At 47.3% G+C, this 27,907-nt stretch overlaps 1 protein-coding gene across 3 annotated transcripts in view; it reads left to right on the top strand.

Annotated features, from left to right (window-relative positions):
• NRP2 (neuropilin 2) overlaps positions 1–27,907 on the top strand; it is an 89,002-nt gene that overhangs the window by 24,028 nt on the left and 37,067 nt on the right. For all 3 annotated transcript variants that reach the window (XM_032693998.1, XM_032693996.1, XM_032693999.1), the window contains exons 3-11: positions 4,797–4,978; positions 9,211–9,441; positions 10,009–10,164; positions 11,970–12,139; positions 13,172–13,327; positions 21,811–21,955; positions 22,259–22,608; positions 23,697–23,841; positions 27,120–27,236. In XM_032693998.1, the coding sequence (XP_032549889.1) occupies positions 4,797–4,978; positions 9,211–9,441; positions 10,009–10,164; positions 11,970–12,139; positions 13,172–13,327; positions 21,811–21,955; positions 22,259–22,608; positions 23,697–23,841; positions 27,120–27,236 (1,652 nt within the window). The remainder of the gene's footprint in view (positions 1–4,796; positions 4,979–9,210; positions 9,442–10,008; positions 10,165–11,969; positions 12,140–13,171; positions 13,328–21,810; positions 21,956–22,258; positions 22,609–23,696; positions 23,842–27,119; positions 27,237–27,907) is intronic.

Raw genomic sequence — 27,907 nt, 5'->3', positions numbered from 1 at the left:
AGTATTAATGATTGCTGAATTTCGCTAGAATTGCAGTTTCTCTTCCTGTCCTCAGCAGATGCATTCAAGACACTGTGACGTGGTTCAAGCAGGTCAGGGGTCGTGAAGGCTCAGGTCAGCACTGGCCATTCCCAAATTTGGGGTTGTTGGCATGCAGTCAGTACCTACTTGTCTCTCTGTCTATCTAGGCCAGACTTCTCCAATATAATATAATATAATCTGTCCAATCAAGGCTGGCTTCTATTCTTGGCTGTTCTGCAAACTTCCTGTGTGACCTTGGGCCAGACACTGCTCCTCTCTGCCTTCCTACCTCACAGGGTCTCTTAAGAATCCCATCACTACTGTTTGCCAGCTGCAGTCATGAGCCCCATGGAAACACCTATAAATAATAGCTCCAAATTAAACATTGGGAAAGTTCAGGTTAGAGCCTTGCAGCGCTCTCCAGCCCTGGCAAGCTTTGGAAACCAGGCTTTGCTGAGTGCAGGTCCTCACCTACTTCAAATCATAATTCTAGGAAGAGACTGAGAAAGCTGCCAGCTAGGTCAGAGCTTGGCCTGGGGAGCCAGCCTTCCTCAGGCTTTGAAGCAAGGCTTGCACAAGTTTGTGTGTTGGGAGGACTCACGAGAGGACTGTGAACACATAAATAATTTGTTGTTTGTATTTCTCCCCATCCTAAGCTAATGTCCATGTAATACCCTTGAAGCATGTTTCAGTGGGGAAGAACTCAGCATCTCTTAGGACCTGGGGCTGAGGGGCAACAGGTTTGTTTATTATGTGTAAAGCAGTATGAGTCACAACTGGGTCCTGTCCCTCGGAAGAGGAGCACCCAGAGCTGTTCCCCAGGTGGCTTGTAGTGTTTCTGGGACTCAGCAGTGCCTGGGTGAGCACTTGGGAGGTCTGTGCTGGCCCCAGGGGATCATGGAGGACTGAAAAGGTGAAGGTCTTCTCATAATCTCATAATCCCTACAACTGGGGCTCGTTTGCCTTTGTTGCACCTCATTTGCAGAGTCAGCAGCAAAGTGACTTAGGGAAAATAGAAAGGAAAAACAGGGAAGCAGAGAGGTTGACTGGAGGAAAAAGCAAGCAAACAAGCATGAGTAATACAGGCATTAGAAGTGCTTTATAATTAGTTAATAAAAGCTCTCTTAACATCAGCAAAGCACTTCCTACTAAAAATCTGTAATAAAAACACAGCAGTATTTGTAAGCATTGTACATTTAATGTTTAATTTTGTTAAACAGCTCCGAGAAGAGCATCTAAGCAATGTGCTTCCCTTCTATCTCAACCTCCATTGTCTGGGCAGTTGAAAGTGCTTCAGCTTTGCCTGTCTGCCTCAAAACTCCCTGGCGGGAAGCTGTTTGAGGCAGTTTCAAACCAATTCACTGGCCTTCCTACTCAAGCAGCAGCTGAGAATATCCTGCCACTGGAGGAGCAGCCAACTGTGGTCACCTTCCCTACAAAAGAAGACTTGGTCAATCCATTGATTACACTTATGGGCTATGGAGGCTGCACCCTGCCCTCACATGATTATGCTTGACTCATTGGAGCAATGCCTAGGTGGGGAGAAGTGGCCATCAAAGTGCTTGGAGATGGCAGCTTGCCCAGTGGAGGTAATGCCAGAGAGGCCAGGCCAGAAGGATGTTGGTGCATGATGACTGAAACAATGCATTTGGTTATATGAGTGAAATGCAAATTGCTGGGCACTGTACGAGACTCTTCGGGTGCCATTGCAGCATGAATGTGTCCCACCCAGCTGTGCTCTAGTCTGTAGTTACCCAAAAATGAAATGGTTAGAGTAGAAAACACCCCCAGGGCTGGGTTTTCTTCCTTACAGTTTTTCTCCTTCTTTTTCACATGAGAAGAAGAAAGTCGGGAAACCATGCTTAAGCTTAACAGGAGCAAAGGCTTGGCCAGATTAGACTGTAACGTGTCCAGCGAACCGGCGTGAGGAGAACAGGGTTTATCAGTTTGTTTGATTGAGGGCTACGTGTCTGAAGCACATGATTCCAAAAGAATCTGTGGTGGGGATTAGCTGGCATTCTTGCTGAAGTTTGGAAGTTTAACAGTTTGGACTGGATGTCTTTGGTGTTTCATTTTGAAAGCCTAAAGCTTATTTGCTGTGGTGGAAAGGAAGTAGGTGTTCCTGCTCGTCTGGGTAGGAGCTATCTCCCAACTGTAATACTTCCCCAATTCACACTCTGTTTATATGACCTGAAAGAAAAGAATTTTGCCTCATAAAGAGCAGAGGACTTGGGCCAAGATTTTTTAACTAGGGAAGAAAACTCCTATGCATTTATGTTCATTTTACATTTGGCAAAAATGATTCCCTGACCTTCTCTTAAGGGCTTGTTTTTGGTTGTTTTTAACATTTGATTTATTAAGGATTAGCTACAGTATGAGAAAGCTCAGTTAGATGCGTGAATGAAGCCAAACAGGGTTTAGCTCAGAGAGGCAAATATTTCCTGATGATTTATTTACTAGATTTGTTCTTTCAATTTTCCATTTGCAGATTGCCCATGAGCAGATTGCAATATTCCCAAATCTTATATATTGTTGGAAGTCATTCCCATTCAATAAGCAAATATTTCTCGGTCCCAAACTTGCTTCTGAAATTGCAGTGCTCCTACAGCACTGGGTATCTTGAGGAGCCATGTGGACAGCACTAGGATGTTTGGTATGCTGGCTACAGCAGAAGCTGTGATCATTTCAGTCAAGTAGTTGAAGCCGTGTACTGTGTTGGCAAGTTACAACCCCACGAGGACACAAACAGATGTGATTCCCTGGGATGCTGCTAACCTCTGCCTGTGCCATGCAAATGGCAGGTTTTACAATCCACTCCATTAACTGTGTTTTGCCAACATTCGTGTTTCTGCCAAATTAATTTTTTGCCACATATTCACAATTTCTCTAGTAGCCAGTAGTCCTGCGGCACAGATGTGCACTTCCGATGCGAAAGGGTTGCAAGCACACTGAAAGCAAGTGGTTGTTTAGAGAACAAAATGTCCCTGCTGTTTACTCAGTACTACTTTAAACAAATAGAGAAACAAGGAGAAAAAAATTCTACTTAGAAGAAGCACTGACACTGCCCTCTATGTTCCTACTCCCTGGGGAGATGGTAGGATCAAGCCTCACATGATGGACATTACTGGGGGTCATGCAGGGTGCTGCTGAATGGTGTCAGGGTAATAAGGGGTCACAAGGCGATAGGGAGCTAGGCAGAGCTGAGGAGGGAGCAGATCTTTATTTGCATCGCTGTGTGTCCACACACTAGCTAAGCCAAATGCTCTTCCTATTCGAGTGCCACTTCTCAAGACTGCTTGAATTTCACCTTGACCAAGCCAATTGAGTCTGTAATGAAGTTAAAGGCTGGGCAATTGCAGCTAGTTGAGTGCTCGGTTCCAGCATAGACAGGATTTTATCTGCAGGAATTTTGCTTCTGGCTCTCAGCCTGATTTAGTCCCAGAAAGGAGTGAAACCAAAGCTGTCCAGGCCATCTTTCTTTGTGGAGGAGCACACTAAGTCCCTGTAAGTTTGTTTTGAGGTTGTTGCTTGCCGATATGTGCTTTGCAGAACAGGAATGAGTCACATGAGGATCATTCTGTATCCAGCAAGCTACTTCTCCTTTCAACTGTCCATTCCCAAACAGAAGATCTTATGACAAAGAAGAAAGGCAGATTCCTGGCAGCCTGGAAATGGTTTTTCCCACCCTGGCCCCATGAGAAGAGCTGTAGCATGTTGTTCAAACAGGTTGATACAAAACGAATAAACAGTCAAAGAGAGATGGGCAGTGTCTGTAAATAGCAGCATGCTGGCCAGAGAGGAGGAGAGGAGCGGGAGAACGTGGGTGTTAGAAAGCAGCTGAAGAACAAGATGTACACGTAAAAGCTGCTTGTTTCTTCACAGCATGCAGAGCCTGATACTACTACCTTGCCTAGTCATGGCCCAGAAAATATGAAGGAACGTGTTTCACCTTCCATCCAGACTTTGCAACAAGCTTTTTTCTCTGCACCAGGAGGCAATTCAGCAAGCTTGTCTTTGCACCAGGAGGCAGTTCTTCTAACCCTACACTAGACCAGTCAGATATCCAGGAACAACTCCAGTGGGAAGGTGGAACATCTTCAAGTAGGGTTTAGCAAAGGCAGGTTGCAGTTACAGGGTGTACAAGAATCAGCAGGAGTGAGTGCAGTTACCCAGCTCTTACGCAGCACTTTTCATCCACAGAAATTCTTTGTTAGCACTTAATAGATATTAATTACTGCCCAAGTGCTAAGTGAGTGTACTGATCATGCTTGTTAAAGGACCAGTGTGGTGTCCTACATGCTCACATGGATTGAACATTGACAGTTTAACGCTTGGCACGTGCTTGCCCAAATCTCACATGGATACTGGAATAAAGTAAGGTGTGCCAAATAGCACAATGGCACTTCAGGAGAGAGGTCAAAGGAGGAGAGTAGCCCCAGGAGAGTTGTATCTGAGCTTCTCCCATGCCAAAGGAGTTTTGTGGAAATGGAGGTAAATTGTGTCCTAAATTTTGCATGTTGGCTCTGAAGTTGGAGTGGATGTGTGTGCAATAAATTATGTGAATTGCAACAGAGGAAGGGACCTAACCATAGCCAGACAAAAGAAAAAATGCACTGGGGGGCTGTGGTGTGGTGTGAATAAGAGAGTCCCAGGTACCTGTCTGGAAGATGTTCTGTGAAACATGCAGATATCAAGAAGTGGGTTTTGTTCATTGCCGGCATCCTGAAGCGTCCCCCTGACAGATGGTTTCACTGCCATTTCACCTGCCTCCGCAGGTATGACTACATCGAGATCCGAGATGGGGACAGTGAAGCAGCAGACCTGCTGGGCAAGCACTGTGGGAACATAGCACCTCCTACTATCATCTCTTCTGGCCCCTCTCTTTATATCAAGTTCACCTCAGACTACGCACGGCAAGGTGCCGGCTTCTCTCTGCGCTATGAGATCTACAAGACAGGTAAGTGTCTGAGTCAGTGCCTGACTCCCGGGCTGTTTGTCACAATTATCTTCACAAGATGATGTCTTTGACCACATTTTCAATCTGATTTCTCGCATCTTATCCAGAGATAAAGGACTTTTTTTTTTTTAATTTAAGCAAGCATTTCCAAGAAGGTAAAGATATTAGTAGCACATGACAGCACATTTTTGGATCACAGCGTGGCAGTAAAAGCAGAGTTCTTCCTTAAATGCTCTTTTATATTTGAGGACTAGAAACATATATCTTTTCTCCCTGACATGTGGAGTTTGTTAGGGCTAGGGGATTGTCCCTCTTTAGAAGGGCATGGAGCTCCCCATCCTGTAGAGTTGCAATTCAGGGTTGATCAGTGACGCTGTGTTTTCTCTCTCTGGAAGTGGGGTTTGTAACTGGGGAGCTCTGTTTTTTAAATGATTGCTGTCAGCAGCGCTCTCAAGGTCTGAGGTAGTGCCTTTACAGGCTGATATAAGAGGAACTATTCATAATTCTGTTTAATACCAAACTATTATTGAGGAAAAGAAAAGCTGCTCAAAGGCCTTTTAATAGTGTTTCTGTCTAAATATTTGCCAGAATTTTTGTGTGTGGGAAGAAGGAGGCTTGAGAAAATAAAACCCTCTGTATGTGCACATGAGAGATGTGTGCATGCATGCCGAGGGAGCAGGAGTGTGTTTTGCATGGATACGCAGACGCCTGCCCCGTGCCTTCATTCCTTTGGTGGTGTGTTGGAAGAAATCACACATGCGGCTTTCATGTCATTGCATCCAGCATGAAAAAAAAAATCCGTGCCCAGTGAAGAACCAGAAAGGAGCACAACAGGGTTACTTATCCAGCCTCTTTAAAGAAAAGACAGGGAGCACAGGCACCAGTGCCCAGGGTCCCTGTCCCAGCTATGCAGCAGGCAGAGATGTGTAGACAGCCCACAGCCTGGCCACAGGTAGATGTGAATGTGGAGACTTTGCTGCAAGAGAATGAGACTCCCTAAATTCGTTGTGAAATTATAAGGACAGGAGATGTATGAAGGTTCAGATGGATGAGGAAAGTGCTATTGCTGGTGGTTGCCTGGACTGCATAACTGGCCACTGAGCTGTTGTGCAGCCAGCTCACCACTGCTGTTAGTTGATGATTAGGATGCAGATTAGTCCTGAAAGCGTTTAGTGGTTCAGCTGGCTATTGGGGTTAGCTAAAGCCAGTTGTCAGCACAGAGGATGGCAAAGAATGCCTGTGTACAGATGGGAAGACCACTGATCCATCTCAGCCCCCCTTGCCTCTCGGTCCATGTACACACCTGTGATGAGCCCAGCAGACTGTGCTGGGTTGTACCTGACCTGAGTTGGGGCACGGGGCACCCACTGACCTGAGTGGGGTGGTCCAGCTGGCTGAGGTGGCCAGGCCATGCTGTGGGAAGGAATGGCAGGCAGGAACCCTGTCTCTCTAGGTGGGAGCCAGCAAGGCACCAAATTCATGGGGAAAGGAGATGTTGCTGGTAGGAAGGAGTGGAAGCAAGGGCTGATCTGGAAGAGAGCAGGTGTTGAATGGAGGCTGGAGCTGAGTTTGTGTCCCTCGGTGTAGGTTCCTGCAGCACTGCCCTCAGGTCTGAAGTGGTGTTGGGGCTCCTTTTGCCACCCCCACCCCACCGCAGACAGCCATCCTCTCCAGAAATAGCCATGTTTTCTTCCAGCTGCACCCCATGAAATCCAGCCTGGCAAGGCAGGTTTTGGCAGAGGAGTGTGGATGAGCCTGTGATTGATCCCATAGCACATCTGCACAGCCCCTGTCCCTGCCAGGACTCCCAGAGAGGGCAGTGCTGGCTGCGGGGCTACCACAGTACAAACAAACCTTGTCTTTTGTTGGCAGGCAGGCAGGCATGGGCCAAGTTTCTGTCTGAGCTGTCAGGGAAACCAGCAAGGGTGTCACCAGCTTTAAAGGTCATCAGATTGTCATTGTCCACATCAGTAAAGGCAGCAGTGCCTGCAGATTCCTTCTTTCTTAAAGGTGACCTAAAAAAACAACTCTTTTCAATCGAGCATCTATTTCCACACCTTGTGCTACATTTCCTTTATCACAGTGTGAGAGAGGAGCAATCTGCATACAAACAACCGCATACCAGTCTTCAATCCTCTGATATGTGTCAGTCAGCGGTTCCTGGGCTGACAAAAGAGCCGCCTGCCCTGGCTGGTCCAGCCTCCCTGCTGCGCTCTTTGTGAACTGGTTTGGCAGGGCTGGCCTGAGCTCTCCAGCTCTGGGCATCAAAGTCTCCTCTCAGGCTGGTCCTGCTGCCGAAGCCAGCATGAATCCCGTTGATTATCTGCAGCTTCCTTATAAAAAGCTGATCGCTGTGTTTGCTGCTGTCAACCAAAATGTAGACAAAGATGCCAAATGCGATAAGAGCCTCACACGAGGAAACTGTTGTCTAATGTGGTGACATAGTTACGTCTCTTTCCTGTCTCTAGAGGACAGTCCCTGACTCTGGGTTTAGTCTTTGATTTTCTCCCTAGCTCGGAGCTTGTGTTATTTTCCCGATTTATCTGTTTGTCTTTTAAGTTGTTTGGAACTAAGTGCACCCTTATCCCTGTTCATGGCATTATGCTGTGATTTGTGTTTGGCCTTATTTTTTGACTCTGCATTTTACCCCACAGGTTCACACCAGAAAAGCTGGCTGCTTCATTAGGTAGTCAATTAAGAGCCTCTCCTGAGTAGCTCTCCAGCCAGGCACTGCATAATGCAGTGTGAGATCCTGCTATTACTGCGGGCTGCTGGCCTGACTCCTGTAGGTTAATGCTGAATTGAATAACAAGTCTCCCATTAGTCCCGGGAAGGCTTGTGCTGCCTGGAAGAGCTGGAGCAGAAGGGTTTGTAGAGGAGAAGGAGAGTGTCCCAGTTAAAAGTGAAGCAGAAACCTTTGCAAATGCTAGTGCCGGGTTGCAGCAGTGGCCAGCAGCCTTTCTAACATTCCCTTTCCCCTCTGATAGCTCCAGGCTGCAGATTTCTGTTGTCTATTGTCCACAGCTAAAGGGTTTCAAAGTCACCGTGGTATGAATACCACACAAATTCCCCTTTCCCCAGCCACCCCGAGGCACCTTGGCTGTGTGAGAGGGGGCACCGAGCAGGCCTGGCTGCAGTCGAGGCCAGTGTTGAGGTCAGCAATAAATAAGAGACAACATTGTCTGCCCTCCTCACCACGCAAAGGTCTTCCTTAAGGATAGAAATAACTTGCATTTCTGGTGTGGATGGCTCATTCTGTGAAAAAGAAGTCTCTGTTCCTGTTCTCAGCAAAGACCCCCGCTGCCATGGCCCCTGTTACCCCACTCCTGCTGTAACCACGTTGTGGGGATCTATGCTGGAGCTGGCCCGTGTCCCTTGTGTGGGTCTCAGGGGGCTGCAGGCTAACTGTGCACTTCCTGAGGGTTTACAGCTAACAGTGGAGACATTGGCACCCTTCCCCAGGCCCTTTCACTGGGTAAATATTTGTCTTTTATTTTCTCAAAAGGAAACTGAGGCACGTATGCGGGTGCCAGAAGGGTGAAGTTTGCAGGAGACTGGCCCCTGGGGGCAGCTTTTGAAGAAAGAATACATCCCGTTACTCCTCTCTGCCCCATCCCAGACATCCCATTCCCTGAACAGGGGCTCCTCCATCAGACCTGGAACTGCTGTGGCCCTTTACTTCCATGGCTGCAGATGGCAGCTGTGTCAATGAGGACTACATAGGTCAACTCCCTGTGTGCTGGCTGGCATCTCCACAGGCTCTGGAGCAGCAGACACGGGTCTGCCGGCAGGTCACTGTTTGGGGGCCAGGTTACAGTGGAGAGAGCCAGCTGGGGAAGCCAGGCCAGCTCAGTGTGACCGTCCTTTCCACCACCACCTCCAGTGTGGGGGATGTGGCAGGATGCTGACCTGCCAAACTGCAGCCATGGCTTTGGATTGGATCACTCTTTTAGTCCTTTGGTTTTGAGATAATTGTCAGGAGGATCAGCGGTGATGTACAGGTTATGCTTGCAAAGCTGTCTGAGGGCTTTGGAACTGTGCTCTCCACCTGTGGAAAGCTTTGAAAATCACCCTCTCACTTCTTGCAGGAATTCACATGGTTCTTTACAGGACATTTCCTGAAGTGAATACACAGCCCTGCTAAGCTCAAAATGGGGTTTCCACACTGTCAAGTTGTCAGCATTAAGCTGCATTGTTTTGCTAAGTCTCTGAGTTTTTTCCTGCTGCTACAGGCTCCGAGGACTGCTCCAGAAACTTCACTGCCTCCAACGGCACTATTGAGTCTCCAGGTTTCCCTGACAAGTATCCACACAACCTGGACTGTGTCTTCACCATCATAGCCAAGCCAAAGACAGAAATCCTCCTCCACTTTCTGCTTTTCGACCTCGAGCATGACCCACTGCAGGCAGGGGAAGGAGACTGCAAGTACGACTGGCTGGACATCTGGGATGGCATCCCTCAGGGTAAGCCATGGGGTGCTGTGCTGCTATCCTCAGCCCTTCTTGGTGTTTCACAAAGCTCCAAAACTGTGCAGTCTGTGTCTGAACACCAAAGGTGTCTAACCTCAAAGGTACCTGCAACATGCAACCTGCCTTCAGGGCACTCTGTGGCCAGCTTGGGGACAGTGTACTTACAGAAGGCTGCATTCATTAAACCCCAAACTACTGTTCTGTTGTACCCACTGATATGAAAAGCCCCATGGGACACAACATACCACTGGTCCTCCCTCAGAGAAGGGCAGTGGGTTCATGCAACGATGGGAGAACCTCCCTACCCTGTACCACTGAGAAACAGTGCATTCTGGAGCATTTCCCAGCATTTGCAGAGCAGTGCCTGCTGCAGTGGATATTTCTTCATGGCATACTGCATGGCACCAGGCCAGTGGATGTAAAAAATAGCCCATCTCTACAGCCTTTCTTTTATCCCAATCAGTCCTGCTAAGGCATCCCTGCTGAGTGATGCCCATCTGCTGATGATCCAGAAGGCCAGTGGAAAAGCAGGCATTACCTTTGCTGCTCTTTCTTTTGCAGTTGGCCCCTTGATAGGCAGGTATTGTGGCACTAAGATGCCATCAGACATCCGCTCAACCACCGGCGTCCTCTCTCTCACCTTCCACACGGACCTGGCTGTGGCTAAGGATGGTTTCTCTGCTCAGTACTACTTGATACATCAGGAAGTCCCAGAAAGTAAGTTGGAAATGTGTGTGTATGACCTAGTTGTGTCACCTGTTTTTCCTGTCTTTCATTTGGCACGTGCAGGCAGCAGTGTGTCCAGGGGCTGGTTCCCCACCAGCAATGCAGTTTAGGTGTTTCTGATAGAAATAAGATTTCAGTAAGACTCTCACTTTCTGACTTTTTTTTGACTTTTCACTTGCATTTGAAGTCTTCTCAATACCTATTGGGCTAGAATCCTTCATGTATATACTCAGCCCAAAGGATTTTTAGGGGAAGACTTCAGCCCAGCGTGTGCAGCAGATTCATTAAAGCATGGGGGAAAATACACTCTCTCTCTCTAGTTTTCCAAAGATTCACAGCCCCAAACCACAAATTGGAATTTCTTGGCTGTCTAATTAAAAAATGCTTACAGCTCTGAGAATTTCAAGCCAAATTTTGTTTAATAACCCTTAATAAGGGAGGTAAATTGATGTGGAGTGAGGAAGTAAGTTGTGTATTTTGAGAATGAAGAGCATTTTGATTCTTTGTGATAACACTTGCAGACCAGGAAAGGTTCCATTTGTTTTCCCATGATGTTTTTGCATCAGAGCTACTGTTCTCGACCTCTGTTCTCAGTGAACCTGTGATACAGCAGAAGAAGCCTTCAGTACACTCCTCAGTCCCAGAGAAGGAGAAGGAGTCCCTGACCTACTGCTGATAAGCCTATGATAGACAGCAGGGCAGAGTAGGGGTTGTGCAGCACTAGGGCAGTAGGGTTACAAGCTCTTGCTCTGTGATTGAGTAAAGGAAGTTCTGCTGAGGCTGTGAGAGTTACAGACAAGCATGAGATCTTCACCATTACCTATTGCCATACTCAGTTGATCTGTTCTTTAATCCCTTTTCTATTCCGTTCTTTAAAAGGATTTGAGAATAAGATGTTAAACACAGAGCTTGAAAAATCAAGCACAAGAAGTGTTAAAGGGCCATGCCTGTTTTTATTTATGGTGGTGTAAATTGAAACTTTAATAATACCACTGACATCTTAACTTGGTCCATCATTCCCACCCAGGGTTGACTTGACCACATTAAAAACACAGACAGTTCAGTGGAGCCCCATTGGTTTATAGCAGCAATACTCTTGGGCCCATGCAATATTTTCAGTCACAGGACAGCTGCCATAAAACATGTGAGATGTACCATAAAATTGAGCTAATTGTGACTTTTAAAGCATTAGAAGTGAGGAGATCCAAACGAAAGCGTACCAGAATCTTTCATAGTCTTGTCTGGTTAATTCCTATGGGCCTGATACCACCTATAGCACATGCACATAGGCAATACAGACACACATCCATACTCTCACACGCACACTAAACCTTTAGACGTGCCCATTCCAGTCCTTGACATTCCTGCTGGCAGCACAGCAGTAAGCACCCTCCTGATGTGTCTGCTTGTACTCCTTACCTTTTCAGTGCTTAGGTTTCACCTACAGCCTTCAGGAAGATGGGAACTTTGTGACAAGGGGACTTGGGACAGGTTGGTGGAGATGGAGTGAGGGAAGGGACAGAATTGTGTCAAAACTGAGCAAAGGCGAAGGAGAGAAAGAGAGAAAGATCTGGACTGTATTACTGTTCAGAGTGCCACAGAAACATAAAGCTTTAATTTTCCAGTGCCATCTGTGAGTGCACACAACCTTCGAGATGGTGCAGATCTGTTCATCTTTCCAGGCAGGCAGCTTTGCTCAGGGTTAGCTGGGGAGATTAGTTCAGGGCTGCTTTTCACTTGGGGATGAAGTACTGAGGCTGTAAACTGATCTCTGTGTACGTGTGTGTCTGCTCTAGACTTCCAGTGCAATGTGCCTCTGGGAATGGAGTCTGGCAGGATCTCTAACATGCAGATCAGTGCCTCCTCCACTTACTCAGATGGGCGATGGACCCCTCAGCAGAGCCGGCTCAACAGTGATGACAATGGCTGGACCCCCAATGTCGACAGCAACAAAGAGTATCTCCAGGTATGCACACTTTCCAGCCTCCTTGTGTCTTCCCCCACCAAATGGAGTGTCATGCTGTTAAACTGCCCCTTGACCGTAAGACTTATTGAATTTTTTATTGCCTCTGTGGCTCATGGGGAGCAAGCAGCAGGGTAGCTACAGTGCCTCCGTGAAGTGCGAGGGGCTGGCTCCCCCATTAGCTTGCCCACCCAAGGACTGACTCAATCCTCTGTCCCTCTCCCACCCCCTCCTTCCTGCCCAAAACCTTGATGGACTTTCCAGCAGACTGACAGAGGCCGAGAGACCTCCACCACTTACAGGGGCCACTGACTCCATCACTGGCCTGAGGACCAAAGTCTCCAGGGGGTGCATGGAAAAACAGCTAGAATAATATTTATCTCATCAGTGATGCAGAGAGAATGAGCAGGCTAATGTCAGGTGGGGGCTGACAGAGCAAAGGCTTTCCCTCTGAGCTGGTTAGAGCCACAGTCTGTCCACACAGGGCTTCTGGCTGTGTCACAGTGCTGGGAGACACTGTTTGCTAAAGGGCACTGGGAGCGGGAGGTGGTGAATGTCACTGCCTCTAGCAGACGTCTCATTCTTCATTCATGGCAGGCCTACGAAGCCAGCTCTGCTGACCTTTCTCAACCCACACTGTAAAAAAAAAAAAAAAGAAAAAACCAACAAGGGAAAACCACGAACTGCAGCACTTGCTAATTGGATTATTTTACATGGAAAAAGTTAGTCTCTGTCCTGCTTTAATGGACATGAGCGTCTGTGCAGATCCTGTTGCTTGGTCTGAGGCAGGAAGGCTTTGTGGTGGTCCCATACGAGTGGACATCAAGATCCTTAGTTACTCTTGTCCCATAGTTCCTATTCTACTGAAGTCACCCTGGGGAGGTTGTGCTTGTTGAACTGAGCACCTACAGATAGAGTGAGACAGGCTGAATTTGCACCTTTTCATTTTTCAAAGACAGAGGGAGGAACTAACTAACCACTCAGGGCTCTCAGGTATTTACCACTCTCTCTCTTGTCCCTTTTTCCCCTTGAAAGGTGGACCTCCACTTCCTGACTGTTCTCACAGCCATTGCCACACAGGGTGCCATCTCGAGAGAAACCCAGAAGGGCTACTATGTCCGTACCTACAAGCTGGAGGTCAGCACCAATGGGGAGGACTGGATGATGTACCGACATGGGAAAAACCACAAGGTAAAGACCTTTTTGTCTCTTTTGCCTGCACCTTGGTGAGTCTTGCAGCCAACAGGAGGGAAGAGAACAGAGAAATTTTACAGGCCCAGAGGGTTTAATCTGTGAGGGACCCTTCTTCTGATGACAGCTAAAAGACTGATGATGTTCTGAGCAGAAATAGGCCTTTCTCCTCTGCACAGCAATGAGGAAACATATTCCTTGGAAAACCTGGCTGCTGCTGCATCTTTCGTGATAGTTAGAGTATGTTCTTTGACTGCAAATGAAGGAGAAAATGCTTTCACAGCCTGTGTTTTGCCATACAAGATTCATTGAGCTTTTATGGTCGTACACCCGTCTGCATGCTGGGTTAACAATCACAAAACCACATGAAACTGTAGTTCAGGAGTTACTGAGGCCTGGAAATGAAAGGGCACAAATCCTAAGAGGCGATCGCACTGTCCCAGAGAACAAAATGCACAATAAATAATGAGAAGCAATTCAGGCTGCCAGAGCTGTGGGATCTGTGCTAGCAGGCATGGTCAGCAAGGGTGCTCTGAGCACTGGGAGCTGTGCATGCTCTTGCTGTGTTTCTGGCACACACACAGAGGTGAGAGCGAGGGGGAGGGAGGGTAAATACGGGTGGTGAGCTGTTTGAAGCCTTGGAGGTGCTGGTATGTGGCCAGGAAAGATAAACTTGGTGTGGTCTGCATGGAAGCTTTGCTGTATGGGCAGGGGGGTTAAGGCAGCCACGGTGCTGGGCTGTTTGGTCCTGCTCTGTCAATTGCTTTGGTCATGTGGCTGTCCCCTGGTTAAGGGCGCTTTGAGAAAGTGCTTCCCTGCTCTTCTGTGGTGCCCACAGCTCTGCTGCCACAGTCAGGTCCTCCCCACTGATGTGCCATAGTCTGTCTGTGTGAACTCTGTGGCTGGAGTTCCACATGCCTCCCCCCACACGCACATCCCAGTAATTACTGATTGCTCAGCACTTCTATTAAATTAGCTGTCCCCTCCATTTGCTGGCACAGGCACTGCTCACATGAAATGCAGTAGCCTGCCTTGTCCGGGATTCATCCAGACATTTCCTTCCTTCCGGGCTGTGTGATTTCCCCTTCCCCCCATGTGTGTCTCAGGTTCAAATTCCCTCTGCTTCCCAGAATGAGTTGTCTCTGTGCAGAGGTCCCCCCTATCAGGGTCTCATACTTCCAATATTTGGAGTATTGAAGCTCCTGGCATGCCAGTGAGGTGGTGTTGGTCCTATTTTAGAGGTAGAGAAATGGAGGCATAGGGCAGCCCAGCACAAAATAGGAGGGTCAGCAGCTGGGCTCCCCCAGATCTCAGGTGGACTGGCTCCAGGGCAGTATCTCATGGCAGAGCTCATGTATACCTCTAACGCAGTGGCCATGAAGTGGTGTGGAGGCTTTCCCAGGACCCACTGGTCACAGTAGACCTATCTGTGAACCAGGGCCACCTCTCCTCAGGCGGGCACCTTGTGCTAATGGGTGAGTTTGAGGTCTCATTGGGACCATTTCTGTAAGCTGAAACAGGCAGGAGACTGGCATCATGCTGGGCAGAGAGATGGGCTAAATACACAGCTCAGTGTTTCAAATAATCACTAGCAATAAATTTACCTTTCGGAGTCTAACTGTAGCGAGAATCTGGCCTGGTGGTTGGTTTTAGTTGCAGAGAGGCATAAATATCCCATCCTTGTGGTCCTGGGCATTGAACACTGAATCCTCAGCCAGGGTGGAGCAGGGCTGGTTTCAGTGCTGCTGAGCAAATTTACATCACTCCAGCAAGACCCTAAACCCTGGCTGGTGTCAATCCAAACCAATCCTTATAGCCATGTGAATTGCAACCATTTCAGGATTTGGCCTTGAGTCCTGTCAGAGTCCTGCTCTGTTTTCTCTTTTCATAAAAAAAGAGGAAAAAACAAACCTCTTATTTTTTACTCCTTTATTCCAATCTAAATTCATTCCCACGTTCTGACCTCAATTTAGCAGACACCTCCCAAGGCTGGAGGATAAGTAATTGCTTTTTGGTGCCTCACCTACCCCTTGCATCCGGGTGACTGCTTTCCCTCCTCACCAAACAACTGTCTGCCAGCTGCTGAGCCACGGTGAGGCCAGGGCAGCGCTCGCAGGCCTGTTGCAGGTGGGCTCTGGCCCCACACTCCCTGCCCGCATTAATCCCCACTGTTCCTGCGTTAAGCAAGCTCCCAGATGTCTGTATTCAAGGCGCAGATTCCTCCCTGCGTCAGTGCGGTGTTCCGCACGGTTCAGGCTGCAACGGTGGAGTGAACCATGCCAAATAGATTTGTCAAGTCTGCCGCAGCTTGATTTGGTGCCATAAGGAGCAGGGAGGGAGGGGAAGGTGTGGACAGACAGGGACTCTCTACTTCTCTATATACATGCAGATATATACATATATATATAGACACATACATATATACACACACATACGTATATCTGCACATACACACATATATATGCACATGCACACATAGGCATATGGGGTGTATCAAACACTGCTCTGAATTTCTGCCGGCTCTGTGGGCCAAAAGCAAAGCTCTGCCATGTATAGGTGGGTGGGTCAGCTAACATTCACATCTTCATCAGGGAGCTAAAGCAAGAGAAAACCAGCGAGTGTGGGAGGGGTGGGGAGGGGATGATGCTCTCTGCAGAGGATGGGGAGCTCCGACTTCTTCTCTTATGCCCCCTGCTGCCCCTCCCTCTGGTATTTCAGATGAGAGTTGAGCCAGGGTGTTTCCCTGCAAAATGTGATGGCTCACCTTTGAGTCCCCAGCTGCTGGCACTCGACAGCGACGGAAACGGGAAAGGCAGGATGGAGCAGAGGAAAACATGATTAATATGTGCTCGCAGCAGACACGGCTGGCTGGGCTGTTTCCGTGCCAAGCGCTGCTGTGCTTCTGGGATGGGGAAGCAGTGGGAAGGCAGCCGGCAGGAGTGAAACCCCATTCTCATACCCATCCCTTCCCACCCCACCTTATCCCTGCCAGGCTTTCCACTTGCCTGGCAGCCCACTCCCCACAAAGCCCAGCTCAGCACACTCCAGACCTACCCCTGTCCTTTTCTCAGGGGTAGGACCAGGGGGAGAGGCCAACCGGGTGACCTGGACAAAGATGAAGAGCTGTCTTACTTTGTGTCACCTGAGGGAGGAGACAGGGAGGAGAGTGGCCACCACCACATGTTGTCCCATACTCACCCCATATTACTCGCTAGCATGTCCCTATGGGACAGGGCCAAACAAACTCTGCTGCAGAAAGGCTAGTCCAGCTCTTGCCCTCCCTGTTGCATCCACCTCTGTTATCTTCCAGGCAGCGGCCCTGGTGTGTGTGCTAAGATCTTATCTAGTGGTTTGGAAATGTCTTTAGAAAACAACAACTCTTCTTGAACTCAGGGAAGGAAAAGAGCACCTGGCAGGATTTGACCTTTTGATTTTGGCCATTTTCTTCACCTAGCAGGATTTGACCTTTTATTATTGTCCATTTTCTTCGGACAGATTCAGCTATTGAGGATTTTATCAGAAAACAAAGTGCTCGTCCATTCTGATCCACCTCCTCCTTCTTTGTAGGTCTCAGGTTCCAGCTCCTGTGTGGTCTGAGCCACTCTGTCTTAAAAACTGTGAAGATCAGCTCATCTAGTGGGTGAGGGACTGGGGGATGGGATGGATTTCAGGATTTGGGGTGGGTTGGGACCATGATGAGTGCTCTTGCTGCCTTCATTGCTCTGTGTGTAAAATGAAAGGATGCAACTGAAACATTTGCTTTCAGAACCTGTAGAAGTCAATGGATGAGAAATGGCAGCAAGATCCAGCTGTACAGTTTTCATTTCCTACTCATTTTGACTGCTTTGTGCTTGTTACCAGCTAACCTTCCTAGGTGGTAGTTCAGCTGGTGGGTGCACAAAGGTTGAATTGCTGCAAAGAGCCAAATATCTCAGCTCTACATGGAGCTGGGGACATCAGAGGTGTTTGGTGCTGGCAGGCAATATTGAGGATGATTCTTTGGAGACCCTTGTGCCTTCTCTTAGGAGTGTTTCTCTGTCTTTTCAGTTCTTAATCAGGTCTCCTGTATTCATTCACCTGGGGGGAGAGAGAAAAACTTTCAGTCCTGTGGGGTTTTTATTTGGAAAATTCAGGAAAAGCTTGCATGGTCAGCCACAATGCCACAAGTGCTTCTGCACAGAGACATCATGGTACAGAGGATTTGCCCAGAAGCATCCAGGTCCCAGCCTGCCTCTGCTGCTTTTGCAGGCAGGACAAAGACATCAGGCTTTGGGAAAGGCAGCCTTGCGCATTCACACTTGGTGCAGTACCAGGGGAGAATTACAGCCCTGGCTTTCCTAGCAAGGCTGAAGCTTTGTATTTCTAGGCCTGATATCTCCTTTGCAGGCTAACACAGTGCCACTCCTCCTGTCCCTGATGACTCCCAAATCTGAGTGGAGCCTCTCAAAGACATGGAGCTGGCAAGCCCAACCCAGCACACTGTGCCTTGCCCAGACACTGTGCTTTGTTGAATGTTGCCAAGTATCATTTTTCTTTTAACTCCTTGTTCCTGGATTTAATAAATCCAGAACTATTCACCCTCCACTTGAGCCAGAATTCTCCTACCATCAAACATGCTCCATTTTATGCCTTTCCTATCTGACAAGGAAAATAATCTCCTCTACTTTTCTCCTTCATGCTTCTCTGTCTAAATCCTGAAGCCCTAATCCTGTTAGCATGCTCTGTTCCAGAGCTCTGTCTCCACAGGAGTAACATAATCCTGCAGTAAATCTAGTGGGTCCAAAGAGACACATACATACGGACGAAGGCAGGGCTGTTGCCATCCTTGGCCTTCTCCTCTGCCTCCCTCAGCTCCTTTCTTTAGCTCCCCAAGAAATTGCGCAGTGGCCAAGCAGCATAATAAATAGAGCAGGAGAGAGGTTACCCCGTCCCCCCTCCCTGATTCACTGCCTCTTCAACTTCATGGTACTTTTTGTCTCCCTGTCCTTCACTCCCTTCACTCCAAACTGCCAGTGGCACAATTCCCATATCCACTGGAACTAATGTAGCTTCAGAATTTCCCCCATCACCCTATGATGGTTCCAGCATATCAAAAATATAACTTGTGTTGGTGTGGATCTTGCGCGTGTATCCACACAGGAAAACTTTCACAGTCCTACTCTAGCCTAGACATCATCTCCCACCACTTGCTTTCTGCAGCAAATTAATTAAGCAGGTCAGCTCTCATTGATTCTCAATTTAATTTTACGTGTAGAACTGCTGTCTGGACTAAAACGGAAGTAAACATACAGTATATGGGGAGGAGATGGGCAGCTTTTTGATGCAGCAGAGGAAACGAGTTCCTTTGACTGTTTCATGGAAGGTGCTTTTAATTTGTTAATGGCTTTCCCATCCGTCTTCTGGCACAGTCACCCTTCAGTGTGTGTTCATGTGCATACACATGTGTGCTCTCTGCTGAGTGTATATCTATTTATCTATCTATCTCCCTAGATCACAGCCAGGTATTTTTTTTTCTGCTGGTGTAAATTACTGTGACTTCTTATACTTCGATGGCGATATGTTGATTTACACCATTCGAAGACTTGGCTCAAAATATGTGCTGAGTGGGATGGGAAGCAGATAGGATGGGAGGAATAGCAATGTTCTATTTTGGTAAGAGGGAAGAAATCTTTGCTTTCTTGGCACTCCCAATTTCACACATTTTCCTGCTAGTTCTTCCTATGCTGTGAGTGCTAATTTGAGGCAGGGTGTAGAGCCTGTTCAAGTCAATGGGACTCTCTCCACAGTGTGCTGGGGCTCTGAGATCGGCATTTTCAGTGCAGAGAAACCACATGCACAGGGTCAGACCCTGGTCAGCAGCATTGGGACCTGTGGGCTCACAGTGCATTTCCACTTGGGAAGGAGGCTGAAAGACTGGGCACACGGGAAGACCACAGGTCTCTAAGAGCACTAAGCAGATGCCCTCTGAAAATGGCCACTTTCTGTTGTGCTGAACGGGGTGCAAAGCGATGACTTGCTGTGATCAGTTGTGGCTTTTCAGAAGGAAGGTTCAATGGATCCTGCCAGTGCAGCTGATACCAGAGCTGGAAGTCAGGTGCTGATTCTGTCCTTTCAGACTGGCAATCTGGAGTGTCATGGCCCAGATTCAGAGTTCATAGCTTGTTGAATGTGATCTAGCTTGAGTAAATTATCGATTTCTAAATCTAAAGCAGAATTGAGGTTGCTCTCCTTGGAAGCAAGTTGTTGGGACCAGGGTCGTCTAAGAGATGCTTTCAGCAATGCATGTGGTAGTGATAAAATTTTTGGGCTCAGTCCTGCTTCTGCTTTCTGTCAAGCTTGACTGTACAGAAGTCAGCAACAAATTATGCTGGTGTAAATTTGGATTCTGGCCCCTGATGCTCGTATGTGTGAAGTGAGCTAAAAAAGAACAAAACTTGAAATATGTTAAATCAAAAAGAGCAGCAAACCTCGTCAGTGACTGTTAAACATACTGGTCCATATGCAACCTTTGGCTCATGGAGTCTTCACACTGCTGATTGTAGGAAGTGAATAAAGGTTGCCAGGAGAAGACTCCACTGGACTTCCTGCCCTTGGGCATCTGCTGGGGCCACCATCAGGAGCCACCCTCTGGGACAGAGGGGCCTTTGGCTTGACCTGACATGCTGCTCCTTGTGCTAAAATAGTTGCACCAGCTCAGATAAACATTTCCTGTCCTCCAGTGTTAGGTTCAGAGGTAAGGTGTTGTGTGTCAGCTTCTGTGTTGGCATAACACTGGAGGCTTTGCTGTGGTGTGTAAATATATACTTTCAGACTCTGTGCGTGTGTGTTGCCACAGGTTTACAAGACACACACACAAACAGAGACACACACACATACATTCCTGGAGTGTGTTTCACAGTAACCACTCTTCTTATAGCCCTCCTGCTGGAAAAAAAGGTTATTTGGTGTCTGCCGAGCAAGGAAAATGATGGGAAGTGGGGTCAGACAGGATAAAATAGGATATTAAAAACATATAAACCATGCTGTGTTGCTAAATGGTAGCAGCATGATATATATTCTCTAGATTAGCATTTCTGCTCAAGTTCACATCAAGCCCAAATCCCAATTACCAGCCAGATTTGCAACCAAATCTCTCTGTGGGATGGCTGCTCCCTGCCTTAAAGGAGTACTGTTGTCTCGGGCTGGGCGGTGGTGTGCAGGGTCAGCCCGGAGCTAACTGGGGTGCTGCAAACAGCTACTGTCCCTCCCTGTAAACACCCTCTGCATGCCGTGGCGTGCTGGATCCTGGGAGAAGAGCAGTAACATGTGCTGTCTGCAAGCCTAGAGCCACGAGAGGCTTATAAAATGCTTCTTAACTGCTATTTAAGGCAAGAGGCCAGGATACTGCCTCACCCCCTTCTTCTGTCCTGGATCTGTACAGGGATCTGCAGTTGAATCATTTGACTCTTCCCTCCAACAGGAGATTGGTGCCAGAGATTACACTCTCCTGCTCTCCTCTGAGATAAACTTAGTGGGAGCTCCTGTGCTTAGCACGCATATGCGTGGTAGGAGCCTGCAGAAGAACCCAGCCAGTATCTCACTGTGGATGTGGCTCCTGGCTGAGGCTGGAGGATGCTCTAGCCCTGTCCTGAAGAGCCTGCGTGCTTGGAGGGAAAGCCAGCAATGCCTGCAGCCTCAGTCTGTGAGCTTTGGAGCTTTATGCTGGGGCAGAGAAAGGATTGAAAATTACCCTTGGGTTGAGTATTTCCTTTTCTTCCCTGCTATGGCTTTGCAGCCTGAAACAGAAACACAAGTATGCAGTCCTTGTCCGGCCTATTAAAAAAATGGGCAGAAGGGGTGGATCTAACATCCATCTGGTAGTTATTGATTATGGCCATCTGGTAAGGCAGCAGCCTTTTCATACTGTGTGGGATCATAAACTCTCCTGAAAAGCTGTCTCTGTGTGGCGGGCTGTCTCCGTGTGGCAGGGTGCATGTGTGCAGGAGAGGCAGAGGCGAGGGGCTGGCCGAGGCAGCAGCTTGTCACCCCAGGCAGAGGTGGCATCCTCCCTGCTCACATCACTGCTTTCACGTGATATTTTTTGGTGGAGCTCAATGCAAGGATGTGTCGGGATGTCAGCCTGTTTACCTGCGGAGGGGAGGCAAGATCTCACACAGCATTTGGGAACACCTGGTTATTTGTCTTGGAGCAGCTCTAGGTTTGGGGGCAAGCTCGAAGCAGCTGAGGACTCATAGTCCAAGGTGCCTTGGGGTGCTGTAAGAGGCTGTGGGGCAGCAAGCTCTCCGGTGTCCTGCCTGATAGGTGAGTCTATCCATCATGCTGTCCTGCCGGTGGCTCAGATCTCCCTGCCACCCCCTGGGTGCTTGCCCTGGTTGGAGTCTGTCCCCAACCAGAAGGCTTCTCCTTGGTTTTCCCTGATGAGATTATTTTGACTGCTAATCTGGTGAGGATGTAACAGTATTTGTGCCTTCTCTCCCTTGCAGACATTTCAGGCCAATGAGGATGCCACAGAGGTGGTTCTCAACAAGATCCACAGCCCGCTGCTCACACGCTTCGTGCGCATCCGTCCCCAGACCTGGCACAATGGCATCGCCCTGAGGCTGGAGCTGTATGGCTGCCGCATCACTGGTGAGGGTTCCTTCCTCCCCTTGGCCTCAGCCCTCCTCTCTGCCTCTACAGCAGCCTGTCCTGCAATTCTGTCCCTTGCTACTGTCATGGCTGCTTGGGGTGGGAATGGTGACACTTTGAGCAGCATGGGAGCACCCATGGCATGGGATGCACTTGGAGGGACAGGGACCCAGGTCCCAGATGCAAAGGGGGAAATTCCCAGTGTTGGTGTTGGTTTAGTGTCCAGAGCTTAAAGCTGTGGAGGGAACCACAAGCATCTCCCTTCAGCTACTCTGACTGTTCATGTCCTTTCCTTCCCTGCAGATTCACCTTGCTCCAACTTGCTGGGAATGCTTTCTGGCCTCATTCCTGACTCGCAGATCTCTGCCTCTTCCATCAGAGGCTATGACTGGTCTCCCAGCATGGCCCGCTTGGTGAGCAGCCGCTCAGGCTGGTTTCCTCGTGTCCCCCAAGCCCAGCCTGGGGAGGAGTGGCTGCAGGTGGACCTTGGTGTCCCAAAGAATATCAAAGGTGTCATTATTCAAGGGGCTCGTGGAGGGGACAGTGTGACCACCACCGAGTCCCGCTCCTTTGTGAAGAAGTTTAAGGTGGCCTACAGCATGAATGGAAAGGACTGGGACTTCATCCAGGACCCCAAAACAATGCAAGCCAAGGTAGGCACTGTCTGGTGCAGCTACAAAACAGGATATGTTTCTGACTAGCTTCAATCTGCCTGATGGAGTATTGGGAAATAGGCTGTCCACTCCCACAGAGTTTGGGAGTTTGAGTTGTCACCATGAAATCCCAGGTTGTATGCCCTGGTGCTGCTCCCCATCTGTCCTAGAGGCTGTAGGTTCCACCTTTCCCCAGGGATGACAATTTTCATTTCCTTTTGTGGACCAGACATGGGGATGTGGACATCACCTTCTGGTTCTCCCAGCTCCTGCAGGTCAGAGCCCACAAGATGGTGTGTTCAATTATGTTTGACACTAATTATGTATTTTAAGAGGAAAGTTGTGGCTGTCATGCTGTGCACCTCTAAAAGAGGAAGATGAATCACAACTTCTCTTTGGGAAATTTGCTATATCTGAAGTCCCTCTGCCACACTGATGTGACCCTGAAATTCCCCATATTTTTCCTATATCATTGGAATTCCCCATAATCTTCTTGCTTAGTGGTATGGGAGTGGTAGGGGGCCTGAGGAATAAATGAATTCTCTGCTACTGCCTGTTCTGTTTTTATGCAAACTCATCTGCTTAAAATTTGGGTAAATTTTAATTTTTCTGGATCCTACAAATGAGGGCTGATGCTATCTATAGTCCTCTGTTTATTCCCCACAGACTTTAGTTCGTGCGTGTGAGCTGAAAAGCAGCAGTACTTGGACTGTGAAGAAAACGAAGCATTTACACTATCTTAGAACATGCAGTAGCTTCTTTATTTACCAAAGGATGAATCTGATCTCATTTATATGTAAAGTCAGTGGATATTCCCCAGACTTCCCCTGCATGGATTAGATCAGAATCTGACCCTTGGATTCTGAGCAGAGGCCAGGAGAGGTTGTGCGAGTTTCTTAGAAATAGCGTGTCTTGTCCTCTTGAAACTGAGAAGGAACAGCCCAATTTCTGCTCATCTGGGCTCGATGGCCTGGAGTTGGACAGCCAGACTATTTCAAACTGTGGCTACATCCTGCCAGACACAAAATATCAGGTCTGATTGAGAGCATGTGAGATGCACACATCTCTTGCCTTTTCTCTCTCTGTAGCTTTTTGAAGGCAACATCCACTATGATATCCCTGAAGTCCGAAGGTTTGACCCTGTTCCTGCACAGTACATCCGAGTGCACCCAGAGAGGTGGTCCCCAGCGGGAATAGGAATGCGTCTGGAGGTGCTGGGCTGTGACTGGACAGGTAGGAACCCCTACGCCTCTGCCCACTGGCTGCACTGGGGCCACGTCAGGCACTAAACCAGCAAGGTGCAAACTTAAGGTTATTTCTCTTCCCTTTTGCAGACAAGGTTGGGGATTTAACTCTATGCCATCTCTAAGACCAGGGAAGTTTGTTCAGTTTTGACTACCTGTTTTTCACACATGGTATGCCTTGCTGCCACCATTGTTTTTAATACAGAGATGAAAACTGTCTAACACACTCACTGGGATCAGTAGAGGTTGTGCCTCTAACCCTCTGAGGCTCAGTGGTGATGATTGCTCCATAGTTTCATCCCCAAAAGCAAAAAATGCACCCAATGGGTGATTTGGTCTGATAACTTTTCAGTGCCAGGGGCTAGTTGACCCCTTTTTTAATCTATTTTATTTTTTAATAATCTGCTTAAATCTGAATCTGGTCTCCAGATGTCAGTGATAAAGAGGTATGATTTCCACTTTATAAACACATCTGTAGAAGGCATTTTCTTGTTAGAATTCCCATTCTAGGAAGCTTAAAAGGCACAGAGCTTTCGTAGAGCATTTTCTCCTGTGATGTGCCACAAGATGCATTACAATCTCTTAAAGTGAGTCACACAACACACGTACACACTAAGAATAATGATAATTTGTCACTTTTGAAGTCAATGGTAAATATCCTCCTGGACTGGGAATCCATTGTAAATTATCTAAACTTTAAATCATGATTAGATCTTAATTTAAATCTTACAACATCTTAGGAAGTTGTGGGAGAAGTAGGTGTCATGGTTTTCATGCAAGCAACAGCAGCTGAGGCTCTGTGAAGAAGTGATTGGGCAGCTCCCACATTGCTGCTCCCTGCAGCTTCCAGGAGTCTCCAGCTGCCAGATCTCTGCAGACTGTTGCTGGCTGGTGCATCACAGCGCTGCATCACTGCCATAAAGGGAGGCAGTCACACAAGACTTCTAACCATGTGTTTGTCAGCCCTTCCACTGCATTCCTCCAAATTAGAGAATAAGAAGGGTTTGTCATCCTCAACTTCTTGTGCTGTTTTTGGTCCAAATTTGCTATTACATCTATGTCCACACTCAGTTTCAATATCAGTAGCAACAGCCCATGTTTTTTCCAGGCAGGGTGCTTTACGGTCATTTCCCAGTCTGGGTAATAATTTGTACATTGTAATGTTTAAAACTCAACTGCCAAATCACAAATATCCATAGCTTTATTAATCTACAGGCTTTGTAATCAGAGCAGGGCTTGTAATCTTGTGGATTCACCATGTCATAAAAAGCATTTATATCCCTGATGCAACCTGGGGAGCAGAGATAGCCCATGGCATTATCTGCATGCTTAATCCAGGCTGGCTACATGCAGCAGCCCTTGACAACAGCAAGATACAGTCCTCCTTTGCTGGGAGGACCCAGGCATGTTACAGAACTGGCTGCAAAAACCCAGGCAGTCGCACTTGCTTGGGAACAAGATTAAGAGATGGATTAAAACAAACTGATTAAAAATATTTTCAAGTTAGGGTCTAAGCCCATGTGCACCCCACCCAGCTGTTTCTATTTCTTATCAGCAATAAACATCTTAATTACTGAGTTAAACAGGTAACAGCCACAACTGGGCTCAAAACTAGTTGGCTAGTAACTCAATAATTGGGAAGCAGGCAGTCAGCAGTTGGCTTCTTTCAAAGACCTGCCAAAATTTTTCCTCAGAAGAGTGGAGAATGATGAATGTTCAGTTGCAGCTGGATTTCTCTCCTTTGAAGTTCCAAACATCTGGTTTCAATTGCTCAGTGACTTTGCATTTTGATTAGCAGTTACCACCAGTCACACAGACACTCGCAGGGCCAGGGAGGGAGAGAAAGCGAGCAAGCGAGACCTCTCTTTTTCGCTTTCCATTTCACACATGACGCTGTCCTGTCTGCTATTTTCATTATCTCTTGTAACCATCGTGTTGCGGCTCTGCCATGGTAACTGATTTTTCAAGATATATTTCTGCGGCTTGTCCAGGGCAATGCAACACTGTTGATTTACATCCGCTCAGCATCTGTGTCCCATATGGGACTTGGCTTTCAAGGTCCTTCCACATTGTCACATTTCAGCCATAAATCTCAATATACAGGAACAACAATCTAAAAAAATGTACCAGCTCTAAATAACTCTCAGCTTTTGATATGTTGCCTTCACCTGCTACTTTTTCTTTTCTTTTCTTTTTTTATGACATTTTTCTGTGCCTGGCTGCTTGCAATTTGCTTCTTGGTTGCATTTGGAGTTTTATGGGCTTGTAACAAATTTGAACTTACAAATTAAAAGACTTTGAGGTTATTTGGTATTTTATCCTGAACAAAAGACAGCCACTGGGGGAAAAAAAAAAAAAGATTAAAAAAAACACTGAGGGTTTATGTACAACATGTTTAATAACAGGAAAATAAAAGGGCCGAAAGGAGCCTATGGAAAATATTCAATGTATTTAGCCATTTCCTCCTGCTTATGGCTTTATTAAATGATATCCTGAAGGGTGCCGACAAAGAAACACAATCACACATAACTGAGCAAAGCTGCCTCTTTTTAGAAGTGGAAAGAATCAAGCCTGCTGTATTCCTCTTAATGCACCCATAAAAGGAGAGTTTGCTGGAACCTAATGTCATTTACTGTTGATCTTAATATCCTTCCCTTTCTTGCTTAAATTTCCCCTGACACCTGCTTGGAGGTTCTTTCACATGGACCACATTGGAGAAAGGGAAATTGGACAGAGACCCTTTGAAGGCATAGTCAGGAGCCTGAAGTGTGAAACCAGATGCTTTCTGCAGCGAGCCAGAGCGCACTAGGGGATCCTCTGGGTCCGTTTGCGGTTACATCATTTGTGGGTTTGAGTGACTTGTTCTATAAATTGGCACAATTGTTGAGAATGTCGTGTGTGTTTTTTTTAACGTGTCATATGCCTTTATGAAAGAAAAAGATGTTCTGCCTGTGATCTCACTTATCCAGTAATGACAGCTAAGTGGATTGCCAACACCAGTGTAGATTGTAGATTAAAAAATTAAGAGAAAAAGTAGTGTGTCCAACAGGAACTCCAAATCCGTAGAACTCCCATATGGAAACAGACAGTTCACTTGAAGTTCAAACCATGCTGACATCTGTAGCGCGTGGAAATTTCATAGTATTCTTGTTTTATCTCTTCCTGCCATTTTAAGAACATGAGAAAAAGATTTTTTCCCTTGTTTCGTACTACCTGGGCTTCTCGTACTGTCTGTTGCAAACAGCATCTCTACTCCTTTTTTTTCAGATGTAAAGCCCACTGCAGAGACGCTGGTGCCCACTTTGAAGAGCGAAGAGACCACCACCCCATACCCAACTGATGAAGATGCAACTGAGTGTGGTGATAGCTGTGGAGATGAGGAGGGTATGTATCAGAGCAGCACATCTTTATCTCAATAAGTGATGGGTTAAGAGCTAAGCAAATACTCTTATCTTCCTATTAGCTCTTATACATAGGGCTGATTCCTGGAAAGCTTAGAGTAATGTTATTAGTGATAGGCCAGGATAAAAAAAACCCCAAACCAAACCATAAACAAAACCTGCCAAAATCTGATAAGTTATATCAAGGAAGGACAGAAGAGCAAGAGATAGCAACTAATTGTGTCCCTATGGTACAAGACACAAAGAGCTGCTCTCCAAGCCTCCTTACATGACCTGAAGAAACTCACTTAGTGCCCTGTTTAGAGCCACCTGCATTCCAGATCCCCTTGGCTGGATGTCATAAATTCAGAAGGTGATTCAGAGGAGAGATTCAGACTGCCTGGTATGCAGGGCTCCTTTTCAGAAGTCACAACTGTGGGAGTAAATCACAATGTTTATCAAAGACTGATGTCCTGAACACTTATCTGTGTAAGGATCATCTTCCCTAATATCAGTGGCTTAAAAGGTAGGAGAACAGCCTGGGCTCCTTGTGCAGGCAACAGAGAGAGGAACACTAACACTCCAGGCAGGATTTCATCCACACAGTCTTAGATGGCTGTCAGATGTACAGGAAATGGTTTGATATCTGTGGCACTTGCCTGCCTCTTCTGACTA

The sequence above is a fragment of the Chiroxiphia lanceolata genome, chromosome 7, assembly GCF_009829145.1.
Source record: "Chiroxiphia lanceolata isolate bChiLan1 chromosome 7, bChiLan1.pri, whole genome shotgun sequence".
Classification (NCBI taxonomy): Eukaryota; Metazoa; Chordata; class Aves; order Passeriformes; family Pipridae; genus Chiroxiphia; species Chiroxiphia lanceolata.
The sequence above is the reverse complement of the archived record's forward strand: the minus strand, read 5'-3'. Positions and strand labels throughout refer to the sequence as shown.